This window comes from Fundulus heteroclitus, chromosome 18 (genome assembly GCF_011125445.2).
Source record: "Fundulus heteroclitus isolate FHET01 chromosome 18, MU-UCD_Fhet_4.1, whole genome shotgun sequence".
Lineage (NCBI taxonomy): Eukaryota > Metazoa > Chordata > Actinopteri > Cyprinodontiformes > Fundulidae > Fundulus > Fundulus heteroclitus.
This window is the reverse complement of record NC_046378.1, coordinates 8,109,526-8,127,260: the sequence shown is the minus strand read 5'-3', so window position 1 is coordinate 8,127,260 and position 17,735 is coordinate 8,109,526. Positions and strand designations below refer to the sequence as shown.

The following is a 17,735-nucleotide window of genomic DNA, read 5'->3' as shown; positions in this document are numbered from 1 at the left end:
TCTTTTAATAATGCATATGACCCTCAGATCTACAATGATTTACACAAACCCTTTCCTACAGAAAATCCGACTCTTTTGTTTACTTAAAATGATCACATTTTGTAGAGGAGGTAAACATTTTTTACACCATAATTGTTTGTTTTTTCATAATTTTTTTTGGCATTCAAGTGCTTTTGACTTGACAATTTCGTCCTCCCTCCCAGTACGCAGGGACCATGTGGTTGTTCTGCAGGATTCTGATTGGCCGACACGGGTTTTAGCTTTTGAAGGGCCCTGCCCCCTGTGCGTTTGGCGTGTTTAGTACGACGCCCAGAGGCGTTTTTGTGCGGGTTTGTGTGGATGAAACCTTCCGCAGGATATTATGTTTTAAAACTACGTGGGGGAGAATTTTTTTTTGCACGGGGACACGGCTACGTGCGCACAAGGCCTTAAACAGACCTGGCTTTTCTTTTTTTTGTGTGTGCTCAAACTCATCAAAAATCACCACTACTAACAGTCTTATATGTGATCCGCCTGCGAAGCTAAGTACAGTACATGTCAATCTGGTGGAAATGAAAAAAGCAAGTAAGGACGGGAGCCTGCTAACCTGACAACAGCCAGATGCATGTCTCGCTCCGCCTAGCTCACTCACATACATCTGGGACACCGCCATAGGAATTGCCTTTACTGAAGGCTGGGGCTTATCAAAAATTCTTGCATATGATTGGATATGCCACTTGTCTGTCATCTTTATCCATGTGCTATTTCAACCAGTCACACCGAAGCTAACCCGTGACGCTGATGAGAGCGTCACGGGTTATGTGTTTGCGGCTCTAGTGGCACGCGCTTTATTGACAGTGAGCTGACAGGAGGAAAGGGGGGGGGGGGATACAGGCGGCAAAGCACCGCGGGTCGGAGTCGATCCCAGGCGGACCGCGTTGAGGACTAAAGGCCTCCTAATATGGTTCGCGCTAACAGCTAACGGTTAGCGGCTAACCGCTCGTTAGCGGCTAACCGCTTGCTAACCGTTTTCGCCCTTCGGGAGAAGGGCGAAAACATCGTTTCCACCAACAAAAGCCTTCAGAGCCGTTCTCTGATGTTCTTTTAATGAAACAATATCAGGTAGATTGGACAACACAGAAGAAATAGCAGCATCAATGCTAACGCTTGCTTCCTCGATGCGAGCCGCCATTGTTGTTGGAATCTCACGGTCGCTTCTCCGCTACGTCACATCCAGGAAACACCCGCCCTGCGTCCTGATTGGCCAGACCATAAATTTGGTTGGGGAAATCACTTTCAATGAGCGGTGTCCCAGATGTATGTGAGTGGAGCTAGGCGGAGCGAGACATGCATCTGGCTGTTGTCAGGTTAGGAGCCTGCATGTTGTTTTGCCAAAATGTCATTTCAAAACCGAACCTTCCCACGGCTTAGTTGACGCTGGTCGCAGCTCTAACCACACAGAGCCTTGCTCGTCACAGCTTGTGTTACATCTTTTAGAGTCTGAGCGTTCAGCAGGAGGAAAGGCTCGGAGTGTGTGTTTGTGTGTGTGTTTGTAACGCTGGAGCAGAAACACTGCAGACGGAGAACTGATGACCCCCGCTGCAGATAAAACTGGTATTGGGAGTGTTGTTGTCGCTTGTAAACTGGCACTTGCTCGACAAGGTACCGCTGTGGTGCCGCTGATGCGTCCCTCTCCGGCTACCGGCCTCCGTCACCTCATGGCTTCGAGGGAAAGGTCTGACGAAGACGATGGGAGGAAAGAGAAGGAGGCTTTATTGTTTCCCCCACGACGATTCAGGCAGTCAGTAGTGTGCTTCAAGTTTCCAGAGCAGCCGTCTCCTCCATCTTATCCCGACGTGTCCTCGGTGCAGACCCTTCCCCGCAGGCACGGCCAGAAACGAGGCGCCTTGGCTCTCACTTCTCCATCAGGGACAGCCGGATGATCCGCTGAAGCTCCTCCTCCTCCTGCCGCCGCCGGAGGTCCGCCTCCTCCTGCTCCCGGGCTGATATCTCCATGGCGATGCGCAGCTGCTCGTCGTAGGTGCAGGCGGGCGGCTGCTTCTTGGAGGGGGTGGAGCAGAAGCCTGCAGGGGGGCGGGGCTTGTGCAGGGGCGTCCTGAGCGAGAGGAGACACACGGAGGGAGAAGAGGTTCAGCGAATGAAAACCTTAGCAACAGCGACACCCGCCACTCAGTTTTAGATCAACTTAAAATTACAGCCATCAAAATGTAGTCGAAAAAAAAATACCATCTTTACTTCTTGGAAAGAGGAAATAAAAGAAATAGCAAACTAGCACCCTACCAAGAAATTTAAAAGCACACTATAGCAAACCCAGGCTACCTCTTCTGACAAAAACGGTGATTCAAGAATTAAACATTTGGCAACATGGCAGTATTAGACAAGAAGTGAGGAAAAATAGGTTATTTGCGAGTTATTGAGTAGTTTAATATATTTTAAATTAGTATTTACGTTACATTAATTTACGACGACCACACTAAGGCATTATTCATTCGTGCTTGCTTGCTAAAATCCTCAGATCTGGTAAAATATCCAACCTCATGTATAAAGCCAGAAATAAACAGCTACCAGACAGCAGACAAAAACGTTTTATGGAGAGCGAGAGAGAGAGGGAAGGTATTACAGGGATAAACCTACATTTCACAATCTTATGTGCTTGAACAAACATTGAGAGAATGTGCATCTCTGTACGTGGAGTGAAGGTGTGGAACAAACTCAGCGTTGAATTAAAGCAACGTCCAAGCATGAGTCTGATTAGGAAAAAGGCTCAAACTGGTTTTTCTTAAAAAGACAGGAGGCGGTAGAACAATAAACACATGATGGTGAAGATTCTCAGTCATCCAGGTCATGGTCATTCCAAAGAAAGTAAAAGTAAAATTCGGTTGAATTTGCATGTTACCTAAGCCATTACAAGGCCTTTGTTTGGGCAGTGGTATAAAGCTTGTTACTCCACATTACTCCAAACTTTTTGAATTGAGAAAGGTTCCTGGAGAGGAAGTGAAACGTCTTCAACTACAAAAAAGAAGTCCAGTTGCTTTGTTTTTTACTTTTTTTGGAACAGTGAACACACATGCAGTGCTCTTAGCCCCATGCATATGGGTGTAGGCATACTTTTGCAATGGTTGTGGTCAAGTGGGGTATGGGCTGTAGGTAACAAATGTCTGAATGTAGATGTGCGTAGGCACATGTGAATGTGTATATATTTATGTTTACATGTACAGTATATTCATTTATTTATTTATTTGCTTACTTAATGGACTGTAGAGGAGTATGGACTCATAAGTAAAGCAGAAATCAAGAAGATATATGTATAATTACTGAATTATACATATAATATAATTATTTATTTATATATAGGTTATTCATGCGGAATGTTTTTATGTGTTAAATTTATAATTTCTCTGGATTGTCTGACATAAATTATTCATTCATACTTATTTTTAAGTATTTTCTTATTTCCACTTTTGCCCTCCCTGTTTAATAAACATTAAATCAGTCTACTCCTTTAATGTTTATTACTGACATTTATTCTTATATTTTTTGCATACTTATTTATCTATTTAATATTGTTTTTATTTTTCATACATTAAGTCTTGTGCTTTTTTAGTCCATCATTCCATTTTATCATTTAATAATAATTATGTATAAAGTCACTTAAGGTCCAAACTCCTGAGTCTCAGATTTGTGTTTCCATTGTGCTGATTTTAACTCTTTGTGCACGCTCTGCAAAAAACCTCCTTAATGGGTGGTCCACATTATTCTGATGATCACAGAACCAGTCACAGTCAGGGGTCGCCAACTCCAGCCGTCAGGAGCCGCTGTCCTGCATCTGTTCCATGCATCCTTACTTCACTGCATTTACAAATACTAAACTGAACGCTGGTTTCAACTTTTGTAGCACAGCCTTATCAGATTGTTCGCTGTATTATGCGAGGGGACATTCATTCATTTGCGGTTTTACTTCAGCAATATTCACTGAAAAAAATATTCTGGTTTTCCCCAGAAATATGATTCGTATTATTTCCTGGTTATAGGCCAGGTCTGCCCCTGCCTTCCGCGGACTTCTCTCAGCACATTTGGTGAAACCCTCTTTCTACAGGCCTTATTGAGAGAGATGAGACTTTTTTCTGTGCGACTCTTTAAAAGAGGCTGTATTCCCTTATCGGCAACAGGGGGAAGTGAAAGTGATAGTCAGACAGGCAACTTTGTATTTATCAGCTATTATATTTCCACGAGGTCCCAGCTGGGATCCGGATGACTCATTCCATCCAAACAACCAAGTGGGTTGGACAGATAAAGTCGGAGCAAACTAGGCCAGTTGTGGAGACGGCAGGCTTGGACTCCTTTAGCAGTGAGTGGGAGGGAGGTAAAGAGCTGGACTGCTACCCTACCTCCTGGCTGAGAGCCTGTGATGCGTAAATACCGAGCTGGCTATTCCATGGAAATAAGGTGGGAAAATCGTGTTATTCTGCCGGTCAAGCTGGATCAGAAAATATGTATAAAAGATAGAACTTCAGTCCCTTTTACTTCCTCTCCATTTCGGAACGGAAAAGATGAGATAGACATCAGATCATATGGATCATATTGTCAAGTCAAAAGCACATATGGAGATCATAACGAGTCGGGCCAATCACGTTGCGGTATAGAGGTTTAAGGCGGGACATAGCGGTGCAACAAAAGCGAGAGCAGCTGAGCTCAGAGCCATACATTAAAAACATGGCAGCGCAGGAAGACCCACGCCTGCTGCTGCTGTTCCATCTGTGTTCTCAGAATCCACGATTTTATCTTTGAAGGAAGAACAGCAAGAAGTGCCTAGACTGGCTTACCTTCTTATGGTTTCTGATGATGCGTGCAGCTTATAGTCTAATTCTGGTAGGCGGGCACTAGGTGTGGCTTCGCCCAATCAGCTCGGAGAGTTCTGCTGAATGTCCCTCCTTTCCCCCAACGGGTTTAATGGGAGCAGACCCAGATGGATTCGGTGCAGAACGGAGAGTGTTGCACATTAACGATCCGCCGTAATTAGATGAATCATAAATTTACTCTTCGATTTATGGATTTTTGTCGCAGACTTCGGATTAACTGTCCTTTCTCTAATTTGAAAGTAAATCCCACCAACAAAATAAATTACAATCTGATCGTCCGGGAATGGGAAAGAAAAACAATTTGCGTCAGATCGGTAAATAGATTATATAAATATTTGCCTAAATCATAGCCTCGTGAGACCATCCTGATCTCGCGAGCTTTCAAGGTTTCACTCGCAGATCAGTCTGGCTACTTTCCGTTAAAGAAAATTTGGAGCCGTTCACCAAACGAACGTCCAATCAGCGTTGGCTTTGAGGCGGGTTGAGGTGTGACGCAACGAGAAACGCGATAGTTCAGTCTAAAGAACATGGCGGCTTCAGCCGATGAAACTAGCGTTAGCGTGGCTATCGAGCAAGTTTTATCGGAATTACAGAGTATTTCTCTGCTGAGCTAACGAGCCTTTACCTGCAGCAGCAAGAGTAGCTTGGCTTGTGGTTGTGTTTTCGTCGTCGCTCTGTTGCGAGCGACGAGGAAGCATGTTGACGAGTACGTCATATGCTTCGTTGATCTGATTGGTTTATTTGGCCCGTCTATCATCAACATAGGCCAATCAGCTAACCAGTATTTTCGCCCCTTCCCAAAATTACTTCAACGGAAGGTTTCCAGATGGATATGCGGAGCAAATCTATCTGGCGGCGTCAGGTTACCTAAATCATGAGACCGATTAACTTATTAACCGTGGGGTAGTACAGTTCCACATATCCCTAATATACACAATAACACTGATGTAATATGGGATATAAGTTTGTTTTTGTTAAATTCTTTCCCTTTCAGCATCACCAGAATCTAAAGGTTAGACTCCCAACTGCTAATATGTAAAAACGGAGTAAGAAGCCAGTCAAAGGGGTGAGAGTAAAGGCGTAGCAGCCTGTGCATTCAGCTGCTCGTCCTCAAGCAGCCGCGTCAGATAAGGAGAACCGGCTGGAGTCAACTGCAGGAAACTCTCATCCTTCTCTCACAAACACACTCTCCCAGCAGCCCAGGGTAGATAGGGGATGAGAGAAGAATAGCAGGATGGATAAGATAATAGAGAAGGGGTGGGGGGGGGGGGGTAGCACATGGATACAGGATGTGAGTCAAAGATGGAAGGAAGGAGCTGCGGAAGGGAAGAAAACACACAATGGTGGCGCGGAAGATAGCGAAGAAAAACAAAACCCGACAGAAGAGAGTGTGTGAGAGGCAGGGGGGAACGGCGGGGCATTTCACCTTCAAGCTGACAGTCATGGAGATTCACCTTGTTTTTGTTGAAAGGATTTCAGCCGTTTTGATAAAGACAGATCCTGTCCTGGTTTTTATTAGCATTCATTCATCATTATTCAGTGAGTCGTTGATTCAGCTCCTGCCACTCCTGCTAGAAGACGGGCGGGATGTTGAACTGAAAGATGTACGTGCCGATGGTGGGGACTTGGATCATATTTTAGAGCAAGAAAATCATACAAACTGTTGAAAACATGAAATAAAATAAAGAAAAAGAACTTCATGGCTGTTGTTTTGTTAGTCTGTTTGTGTCCCAAAGAGATCCTATGATGCCACACGCAGGCTCTTCCACTTACAGGGAAACGGCACATGGACGAAAGCGGGTGTACAGCGGAGAGTGGCCGTCAGGTGATTTAAACAGAAACCGCTGATGGTGATGTCAGAGCGACGTGTGGCCACGTGGCGGCAACACAGAAATGTGCAGAGTGAGCACTTATTCCCAAAGATCCTCTACACCAGAGGTGTCAAACTCATTTTAGTTTAAGGGTCGCATTCAGCTTAATATGAAATCAAGAGGGCCACACGAGTTAACTCATTGCAAGATTAAATATAACTAATAAATGTGGACTTGATGTTGATTTTTATATTAAATTAATTTCACTTTTACACAATATATTATGAATAACCTCAGTGTTTTTAAGAAAAGTATGAGCAATTTCAACAATACTTTTACTCAGTTAAACATTTACTTGTGCATTATGCATAAGAACTGATCACAGTGATTGCACAATGTTGAAAAACATTTATTCACATTTTTTGGAACTTAAAAACACTGTCCTGCATGACAAAATACATCAGATGAAAATTAAGAAAATGATTTAAAATCAATTTTCCACATCTGAAGCTCAGTGCTACCATCAGCTGATCAAAACACAGCGCCCCGTGTGGACAATATAGGAACTGCAGATTTTCAATTAAACGAAGTACATGTTTTTTCAATAATTGTTTTATCAACCTCTTCCTTTTGTCTCCTCTTGCTTTCACCTTTTATTTTTTTCTTCTTGTTCTTCCTTTCCTCTCCTACTTTTCCCATAGTAGTGTCCAAAAAGAGAGAAGAAAAAGACAGAAGCAACATTCCACAGCTGTAGCAGGAGGCCCAGAGAGGGAGGGCGAGGTTTACAGAGTTGGCCAAGTGGGACCAGGCCAGTTTCCTAGAGGACAGCACCATAATGGTGGTGTTCTCAGTCTGCCCCAGGGCAGCTGTGGCTACTAACATAGCTCACCACCGTCAGGGTGTGAATGTGTGTGTGAATGGGTGAATGACTGACTGTAGTGTAAAGCGCTTTGGAGGTCGTCAAGACTAGTTAAATTGCTATACAAGTACAAGCCATTTTACCATTTTTTTTACCATATCATTTGAGATATTCCCCGCATGAATCATAATAAAACTATTCACGTTCATAAATCAAGCGGAGTACTATGGCAAAAGCAGTACTGCTTCACTTGTGAAAGTCAAATCTGATGAGGTCTTTTTGGCATTAAGACAACAATTCTTATTGCCACATTGCCAGACAGGACACTGGATAAAAAAAATAACAAATTGTTGAATAATGATAATGCATTTAGCTACCGGGCCGGACTAAATTGTTCGGCGGGCCGGAATCGGCCCGCGGGCCGTATGTTTGACACCCCTTCTCTACACAGAACGTTTGTGAAAGAGAATGGGAGACAAGCACAGATTCCTCAAAAATCCATGTTCAAAATGATGTGCAAGGATTCTGAAATTATAAGCTACTAAAATGCATTGTTTTGTGCGGGCACAGTCAGAACAACACATAAGCTGACGTCCACACATCTAAGCTATTAAATATACGATGAAAAGCTTTCTTCAAGCGTTCCTACGGTGGGTAATTGCAGCTATGACTCTTTTTAGTGTTTGAGCCAAATGACAGATTGTGCATCATCTTTTTGACTTCCCTCCCTAATCACCCCATTTATGAAATTAAATTGAAGTTAGTCTGTAGGGCTAACATGTTTTTGGGAGAAATAGAACTGTGAAGACACTTAAGGGTTTATGCCTGTTTTTGGGATAACGTCCCGACTGCTACATTACAAAATGATTATAAGTGGTGTCAAACCCTTGTGAATGAAACAGTTATAAAAGACTGAGATTCTCATCTGCTTTCCTTCGCAGATTTTACGTTTTGCACACTTATTACGTATTCTGGTGTCATGGTTGTAGCAAGACATGGAAGTGCTGACCCTTGCCTGGCAGCACTAGAGGCAATGCTGGTCAGAAGGGGAGCAAAAGTTGCAACCTTCATCCTGAATGCCGGCAGAATTTCCGTTCTTTTGGTTTTTTTCTTTTACAGGTAGACCAACCATGGCTTGCCATAGAGCGCTGTTAGATCCTTGCCTAGGGTGCTGTTTTTTTTTTATAGGTCTCCAAACTACTGCACCTCAGAAACATTTCTCCTTACTTCCTCCTGATGACTTGATGGAACTGCCAATAAATGTTTGCCTTCTATACTCACTTTGGAGCTGGACACTAAACCCTGAATACTAAATAAACAGTTGGTAGCCGATGGGAACTACAAGCCTGAACACTATTAATACAATGAAAAGTCAAGCGAAACTTTTGATATAAAAGTCTTTTTTCTCACCTCTCCACACGACTTGGGTCACTAGACAGAGGGTGTGCTCCTGGCTTGCTATTGGTCAGTGCTTCCCAGATAGTCACCTAGAAACAAAGCGGAGGCAGAACAGAAAGTCAGAGAGCAGGTCCCAGAAGTCGATGAAGAGATGGAGGGGTTTCTGGAAAGGCTGAATCCTTCCTCTGGGCATTTTTCCCGTCAATCTCCGCTAAAGGAACACACACACACACACACACACACACACACACACACACACACACACACACACACACACACACACACACACACACACACACACACACACACACACACACACACACACAGGATAAGGGCAGCCAGCTGGCTTTATTACGACTCATAAACCGACAGTGAACTGCATTACTCCTGCCTCTGGTTCTTTGCTACACACACTTCATTAATGAACTCCAGGACATGCAGATGTAACCCGTGGCTGAAAGCTACAAAGCTTACTGTTGTAAATCAAAACACGTCCTCATCTTCATCCCATTAAATAAGATTTTTATTCTTATTTTTCTTATTTACTTCTTTTGTTTGATCCACTGTATAAACGAAGACACACTGTATATAACCGATGCACCTTGTCCTAATTTTGGCAACTTCTTCTGATTATTGACTACTGAGCCAATGTGATGTGAATTTCTCCAATGTGAGAGCAATAAAGCCTATCTTATCTTATCTTATCTTAAAGTACGCACAGCACTATAAGCACATTTTCCTACTACAGCAAAAATGATGCAAACCATACATGAAGCAAGTAAGTAATGTCCCGTTTTAATATCCCAGCTGTAATCACAGGATTTATCATATTCGTCAACAGTGTCTTAAGGAACGGTGAGCTCCCAGAATGCACGGTCCAAAAATATCCGCTTTTCAAGCCTCCTCTCCTCCTCCCAGTAATTCTCTTTTTGTTTCTCACCTACAGAAACACATCTGAGGATGTTCCCTGACCTGTCTCCCTGAGACTATTTATATCCCAGGCTGCACCCCAGAAGAAAGCCGAGGACTATCAGGAGCAGGATCTCTGGGATTTAAACAGAGGCCTGTCCCGAGGCAGCTGGAGACTTAAAGCCTCTCGTTTCCTTACATCACAAGCAATTTATGTTACCTATTGATTTTACGTCACTGAGATTGTTTTTTATTTTGAAACTGACGTCTATTTGCGTACTCCAGCACACCCAAGTGTTGGGGTCTTCATTGACCTACTGCTGAATTTATAACTGTAATTCTAAGAAGGGGGAACAGTGGCCATCACAATCGATTAGATGCTGTCAGATACATAAAAATGCCTCAACCCAGGTATTTTTCCCCCAAGCATACAGCAAGGATCACGCTGTTAACATAACAAATTAGTTTTATTGAGTTTTTGATGTGAAGTCCTTTTTCAGACACGATGCTAGCACCGTTTCATTTTCTTTTAAATGTAGCAAAAACTGAAAGTCAAACCTAATGTTCAGCCCCTCAAGCTGAGCCAAGACTTCTGCTTCTGTGTAAAACTCACATTCCTCTCTCCAGTTTTCCAGATCCACCCATCCATCCATCCAGCCATTCATCCATCCATCCATCCAGCCATTCATCCATCCAGTCCAGCCAGCATGCATCCAGCCCATCCAGCCACCCAGCCAGCCAGCACAGCCACCAGCAGCCAGCCACCCAGCCAGCCAGCAAGCCAACGACCACGCAGCCAGCCAGCCAGCCAGCCACCCACCCAGCCAGCCAGCCAGCCAGCCAGCAAGCCACCACAGCCAGCCAGCCAGCCAGCCAACTATCCACGCATCCATCCAGCCACCCACCGCCCCCCCACCCAGCCAGCCAGCCAGCCATCCATCCATCCATCCATCCATCCATCCATCCACCCATCCATCCATCCATCCATCCATCCAACTATCCACTCATCCATCCATCCACCCACCCTCCCACCCACCCATCCATCCATCCATCCATCCATCCATCCATCCATCCACCCACCCACCCACCCACCCATCCATCCATCCATCCATCCATCCATCCATCCACCCACCCACCCACCCACCCATCCATCCATCCATCCACCCATCCATCATCCATCCATCCATCCACCCACCCACCCATCCATCTCCAGCCAGTTCCATCCATCCAATCCATCCAAAAAAACCATCCATCCTCCCCTCCATCCATCCATCCATCCCGACCGTCCGTCCGTCCCTCCCATCCATCCGTCCCGTCCGTCCATACATCCCATCCATCCATCCATCCTCCATCCATCCTCCAGCCATCCCATCCATCCTCCGTACACTCATCCATCCATCCACGCCGCCCACCCCACCCACTCCATCCACCATCCATCCATCCATGCCACCAGCCACCCACCCATCCATCCATCATCAAGCCAGCCATCCCACCCTCCACCCACCCAGCCACCCACCACCCACCCATCCATCCATCCACATCCATCCATCATCCATCCATCCATCCACCCACCCACCCACCATCCATCCACCCACCCACACATCCATCCATCCATCCATCCATCCATCCATCCATCCATCCATCCATCCAGCCATCCAACCATCCATCCGTCCCTCCATCCATCCATCCGTCCGTCCGTCCCTCCATCCATCCATCCATCCATCCATCCATCCATCCATCCATCCATCCATCCATCCACGTTTATAAGAAGTCTGAATGTAAATGTTTAGCTGGGATTAACTTGCGTGTAAAAAAAGGAAAGACGTCAAATGCAAGAAGTCTTTGCTAGATGAAAAACATATCAACATCTATCACTATTGCACTATACAACATTGTTTTATAGATGTTGTAATAACATAAATGATTAAAAAAAAACACAAATTAAACTCAGCGCCCAGGAGCTGCTGGTGTATGAGAGGGAAGCTGTTCTGCTTAGAAATGAAGATTCATGCTGAACATCTGAAAGTGGCATTTTATAACACCAGATGAAAAACAGTGGTTACTTATGGACCTAACATTAACCCAGGACAGGACAAGGTCTACTTGCAGCCTTAATGTTGAAATCAGGCCTATCACTAAGCCTTGCAGCAGTCTGACAGCAGAGGAGGCTAACCTTACAAGTCATTACCGTTAAACATGGGATTCTTAAAGGGTAACACCCCAAAATAAACATTTTATTTTGTTTGTTATTTTGCAGATAAACTGTATACATTGGGCATAAGGGTGCTACTTTAAAAAATCAGTTTCATGGCCAAACCACCAGGTGTCGCCCTGGTTACTCCATGTTTCAGCAGGTCACTCTCCCTCATCCTGACTGCCACAGCAACTAGCATCCCTTAAAACTCCCACCGCTCATCTGCATCTCTTAGGCAGGGTTATACCTTTACATCGTTAGTTACACTTTAACAAACATTGTACATTTTACCCAAATAATGCCGAACATCATTTTCAAAAGGATCATTTGTTAACAGACGTTTCTGAAATATTAAAATGTCCTTTCTTCAGTCTGACAATTTAATTCCAAGGTTTTGCTTTCTGAGATAGGCACAGCCGTGAAAGAATGTAATCGGTGTCTGGGGGGCGTGCTATCTCTACATTGTATAAAGGTGTCGGTCAGTCCTGATGGATAAAATCTCCCACTATGGAGCTAAAACAAGGTTGCAGCGACATTGAAAAGACATTTAGCATTGTAGAATCAAACACTGAAAAATAAAACCTTGAAAAATCACTTGCGATGACACCGAAAAGGAGGTTTGGCATTGAAAAATTAGACATTGAAAAGTCAAACATTGTTAGAAAGTAAAAAGTTAGGATGATATTCTCTTTTTATTCTCCAACTTTTACATTTTAATATATTTAATATATTTTCAGTGACACTGCAGATTCCTTCAGCTACGATGTCACTCCAAGATGGCACAGTTTTGCCTTCGGGGGCGGGGCTAAATTGAAGACCCCTTCATGGGCCTTCCGTTTTTCCCGTACTCCTTGTCATCTCACCAGTTTAGCTCCATGTCACTACAATCATTAGCTGTATAAGCTAATGAAGATAATATGAAAATAAAACCCTTTCTTGCGGTCGAGCAGCGGTACTTGACCGGAGCTTTCCATGAGTTCACTGCAGGTAGATGATGAGGGGAAACGGGAGCCGAATGCTGGGGCGAGACAGGCGTGGCTTGATACGCATCTTGTTTTGGTCTACAGAGAGTGCTCAAGCTCCACCTAGTGGTAAAAACACGTATTGCTCCTTTAAATTAGCTTTTTTATTCTATTACTTTTATTCAATTACTTCATCTAGTGTAACCTGTTTATGTGTTTTTGTCACTGTTATGCCCGAACGTCCCCATTGTGGGACAACAAAGGCATTTCTGTTCTATTTCTATAAAATGATGCCATACTATCCAGAACCACCAAGCTACTACATTCTTTGATTTATCACAATCAGTTGTGGAAATCTGGCAGTATTTGGAAGTAGTTTTCCATCTTATAGCTCATATGGAGGTGCTACAGCAGGGACATTTTTTTAATGAGGTGGTAAAAATCATCAATTTCGTGAGTCAGACCCATTTCAGCCAGTGTTGATTGCAGTGACAAATAAAGAAACTGCACATACATTAAACATGGAGTAAAAGCGATCTAACACTCGATCACCTGATCATATTCGGATCCGGCCTCCAGCAGACTCTGCTGTATGGCAAACTGCAGTAAGTCCTCTTCCTCCTCCCTCATGCTGTCTCTCTGTTTGCCGCCTAGCATGGTGTATCCAGGCGGGGGCTCGAACACACACGGGGGAATCTCTCCTGCTCTGCACGACGCTGTTTCACACAGGTGGGGGGGGGGGGGGGGGAGACAAAGGCCAAGAGATGGGAGGGAGCGTTATCTGACATTAAAGGACACTGAAGAAGAAGAAGAAGAAGAAGAAGAGCGAGTAAAGGAAAAACAGAGGAATACATTTCTGAGCCAAACAGGGGGAGATCAAAGGTTAATAGAGGCGAGAGCGTTTATTTTCTCGCTCATGTCCTTTCGACACAAACGAGCGCGTTCATGGGCGGAGCCGAGCGGCACGATAACATCGGGGGGTTTCTCAAAGAGGTTCCTTCAGAGCCGTCGTCAAATTAATTACACCGCTGCCGAGCACAGACGTAGATTTAAACAGCGCTGATGAGCTGGTGATTAAATCAGGGCAGGACATGATCCAATAACACAAAGAACGAATCTGTCCAGCAAGATGTGGCGATGAAAACAGCGTGCATCTTCCTCATCAATTCAGCATATAACCAGGCAGCTGCAGAGGAGGATGCAAGCGAGATGGAATACTGAACTACTTCATAGCTGTACATTTTCTTTTGGCCCAGTTTGTCACTCAGGGTTTTTTTATTGGAATTTTATGTGGTTAAGCCGCACATAGTAGGGCATAATTTGTGAAGGGGAAAAAGGAGAAGAATACATTAAAATGTCAAATCTGGAAAATGTGTGCCGTGCGCTTGTATTCTGGCCACTTTTACTCCTCGAATTAAATTACATTCATAGGCCACCTGATCCGTAAACCCAGTCCACCTGTGTGTAAATGAATCTGATGATAAATCCAGGTGTTCTAGTCTCTGGCCTCAGAGGTTTGTCAGAGACCATTAGAGAACAAACAGCACCGCGAAGACCAAGGAGCACAGCAGGTTAATGACTTAATCTTTAAACACAGGTTAGAGATTCATTTGGTCAAACTTAAAGCAGCCTTAGGTTATAAAACAGCGACTGCAAAGCTACAAAGACTGCCCTGGTGCTGTCACCTAAAAGTGACTGGCAAGGAGAGTTTCCATTAAAGAATGATCCGCGGGGGGATCTCACCCTGGGGGGAATCTGTCAACAGGACAACTGTTGGTGGTGCAGTCCACAGATCCGAATAAGAAACCAGAAGACCCGTTTGCAGTTTGCCACAAGCCATGTGATAGATGCAGAAAAGATGAAGATGGGGCCAACATGCAGAATGGTATTTGTGCATGTTAAGATGCTCAGCAGAATCCTGCTGATTGGGAATGTGGTCAGAGTTGATGGAAAGATGGATTCCCACAGACCCGAAGTAACAGACCCATTTACAGCCTACGTCATCAGCAACATGCGGATGTAATAAGGTAACGGAGGTCTAGCCTATGGATAGTGAATCTTGGAAGCGGGACTAAATCAAACGGCACCAATTACAACCTCTGCCGTCAGTATGTTAGGTTGTCGCGCTTATGGTTGTACAAACCGATATTCTGAGAAACGATTGCAGTTTTACCGCATATAAAGGTGTAATCGACCTTATTCGTCGCAGTCATCTGCCCTTGCCTTTGGCTGGGGAGGACTTCAGACTCTGGGACACAAAACCCGGAGTCAAAGTGATGGCCTGTCACCTCCTGTACATGTCCACATATGATGTAGTGATACGCATCAAGGGCTTTGTGTGCTCGTAGCTTCTGTCTCGCGTACACGCTAGGTTTTCTGATAAATATGTAGAACTATTAGGTCAAGGCAAATTATTTGTATAGCACATTTCAGTACAAAGACGACGCAAAGTGCGTTATATGATTAAAATATAGGAAAATAAAAACAGAATAAAAGTAAGTTGGAATAACATGTAGAAACAATGAAACAAAATAACTAATGACGTCATGATCTAATTATTGGACCACTTGCTAATGTCAGGCTCCCATTCCTTAACCGTACACGGATCTGGAAGCCTGTCTGTTTGTTAAAGTTATTTTTGTTAAAGTAAGCTTCACGATCTTTTGCAGATAATGCACTGATGTACCTTGATAACACTGGGCTAGCCGCCATCGTTCAGGCGCCTCGCAGTTTTCTTTGTTGCCAAACAGTAAATGGGGCCAAAGCCTGCCGGTGGTGGCATTAGCCCCACCTACAGGTGTCAATGTTGTGCGCTCTGGCACTATTAGGCATTACTGTGTGACATTAACGCTTTTAAGAAGTCTGCAAGAAACGGCAAAATAAGATATAGATAAAAACAGTTTGTATTATGTTTCATACAAGATCACAGATCAGCCTGAACTAATAATAAACCCTTTAGAGACTAAACTTAACAGCTTTCAGTGTGTGTACAATGAGAGAAAGCCTCGCTGAACCAGGGATCTGATTTAGGGTATGAAATAAAGTTTCCTTTGTTTCCGGCAGGCGTGGTTCATGGTTTGTAAATAGTGAGATTATATTTCGGTTTGACCCACTCCTTAATATTAACGCTGGTTTAACCTACACCATGCAACTTCTCTGTGAAAACCTTCCTGTTTCTCCCCGTCCCGTGGCCAATCAGTGAACAGCAGCCTATTCACGTCACATTTCAGTTCTACTCAGCTGCGGTTGTTCTACCTCCTGAGGAAGGATGAAAAAAGCCAGCCGAGTAGCGACATAAAACTGTAATCCAAATGCTTGCAAAGTGGGCGGAGCTGAGTACAGCCGGGCCAAGCAGAGCCCTGGAAAATCCCTAACCCTAAATCCAATCTCACTGAGCTTGAGCTACTTCCCCCCTACAAATGGAAACTAGGCAAGGCAAGGCAAATTTATTTATATAGCACAATTCAGTACAAAGACAATGCAAAGTGCTTTACATGATTAAAATATAGCAAAATAAAACAGAATAAAAGCAAGTAGGAATAAAATATAGATAGAAAATAGAACAAAAAAGTGGTGATTCAGTTAACTAGGACAGTTGAAGGCAATTTTAAACAAATGTGTTTTTAATCTTGATTTAAAGGAACTAAGGTTTTCCACATCTTTACAGTTTTCTGGAAGTTTGTTCCAGATAATTGGAGCATAGGAACTAAATGCTGCTTCTCTGTGTTTGGTTCTGGTTCTAGGTATGCAGAGTAGGCTGGAGTCAGAAGACCTTAGTGGTCTGGAGGGTTGGTGCACTGATAACAAGTCTGTGATGTATTTAGGAGCTAAGCCATTCAGGGATTTATAGACTAACAGAAGTATTTTAAAGTCTATTCTCTGAGTTATAGGGAGCCAGTGTAAGGACTTTAGAACTGGGGTTATGTGCTCTACTTTCTTAGTCTTGGTGAGGACGCAGGCAGCAGCGTTCTGGATCAGCTGCAGCTGTCTGATCCACTTTTTAGGCAGACCTGTGAAAACACCGTTGCAGTAATCAATTCTACTAAATATAAACGCATGGATTAGTTTTTCTAGATCCTGCTGAGACATCAGTCCTTTAATCCTAGAAATGTTCTTCAGGTGATAGAAAGCTGACCTTGTAACTGTCTTTAGATGCTTTTGGAGGTTCAGGTCTGAGTCCATCACTACTCCCAGATTTCAGGCCTGATTAGTGGTTTTTAGCTGAAGCGACTGAAGCTGTGTGTTAACTATGTGTCCAGATATCCAAAACTGGTAGGGCATACACTGAAAGACTCGCAGCTGCAATTTCAGCAGGTCTGAATGCAAATGCAGGCCACACTTTTCAGATTGGTATCTGTAAAGAGAACTGAAAGCCACGCAGCCTCTGCCTTATACACTGTGTTGTTCTCTTACGGGAAATCCTGATGAAACACCTTGAAGTTGTTGCTGTGTCATTGCCAAATGTGAACATTTTAAATAAAGTGTGAATATTCCTGCAAGGCACGGCAGCGCTTACTTGTGGAGCTGGAGCTGGAGACGCTGGACGAGTCGCTGCCCGGAGAGGGAGTGTCTGTCCTCGGGGCGTCCCGCCGGGCGTCCCCCTCCACCCCGATGTCGTTGTCGCAGCGGAGGCCGCCTCCGTCTTCGCAGCCGTTCAGGTTGCTGAAGGTGATCCTGGCGTTTAGGATGTGGTACAGGGGGATTTCTAAAGGGGTGAGAACGTTTTTAACCTGTCAGCCCCCC

General features: G+C 44.2%; 1 protein-coding gene across 3 annotated transcripts in view; it reads right to left on the bottom strand.

The window, feature by feature from the left end:
• Positions 1-1,355: 1,355 nt before the first annotated feature.
• Positions 1,356-17,735, bottom strand: part of ankrd13b (ankyrin repeat domain 13B) — an 80,070-nt gene continuing 63,690 nt past the window's right edge. For all 3 annotated transcript variants that reach the window (XM_036149555.1, XM_036149556.1, XM_036149557.1), the window contains 4 exons: positions 17,509-17,697; positions 13,545-13,708; positions 8,940-9,016; positions 1,356-2,095 (listed from right to left, as the gene is read on the bottom strand). In XM_036149555.1, coding sequence (XP_036005448.1) covers positions 1,894-2,095; positions 8,940-9,016; positions 13,545-13,708; positions 17,509-17,697 — 632 coding nt within the window. In that variant the 3' untranslated portion in view covers positions 1,356-1,893. The remainder of the gene's footprint in view (positions 2,096-8,939; positions 9,017-13,544; positions 13,709-17,508; positions 17,698-17,735) is intronic.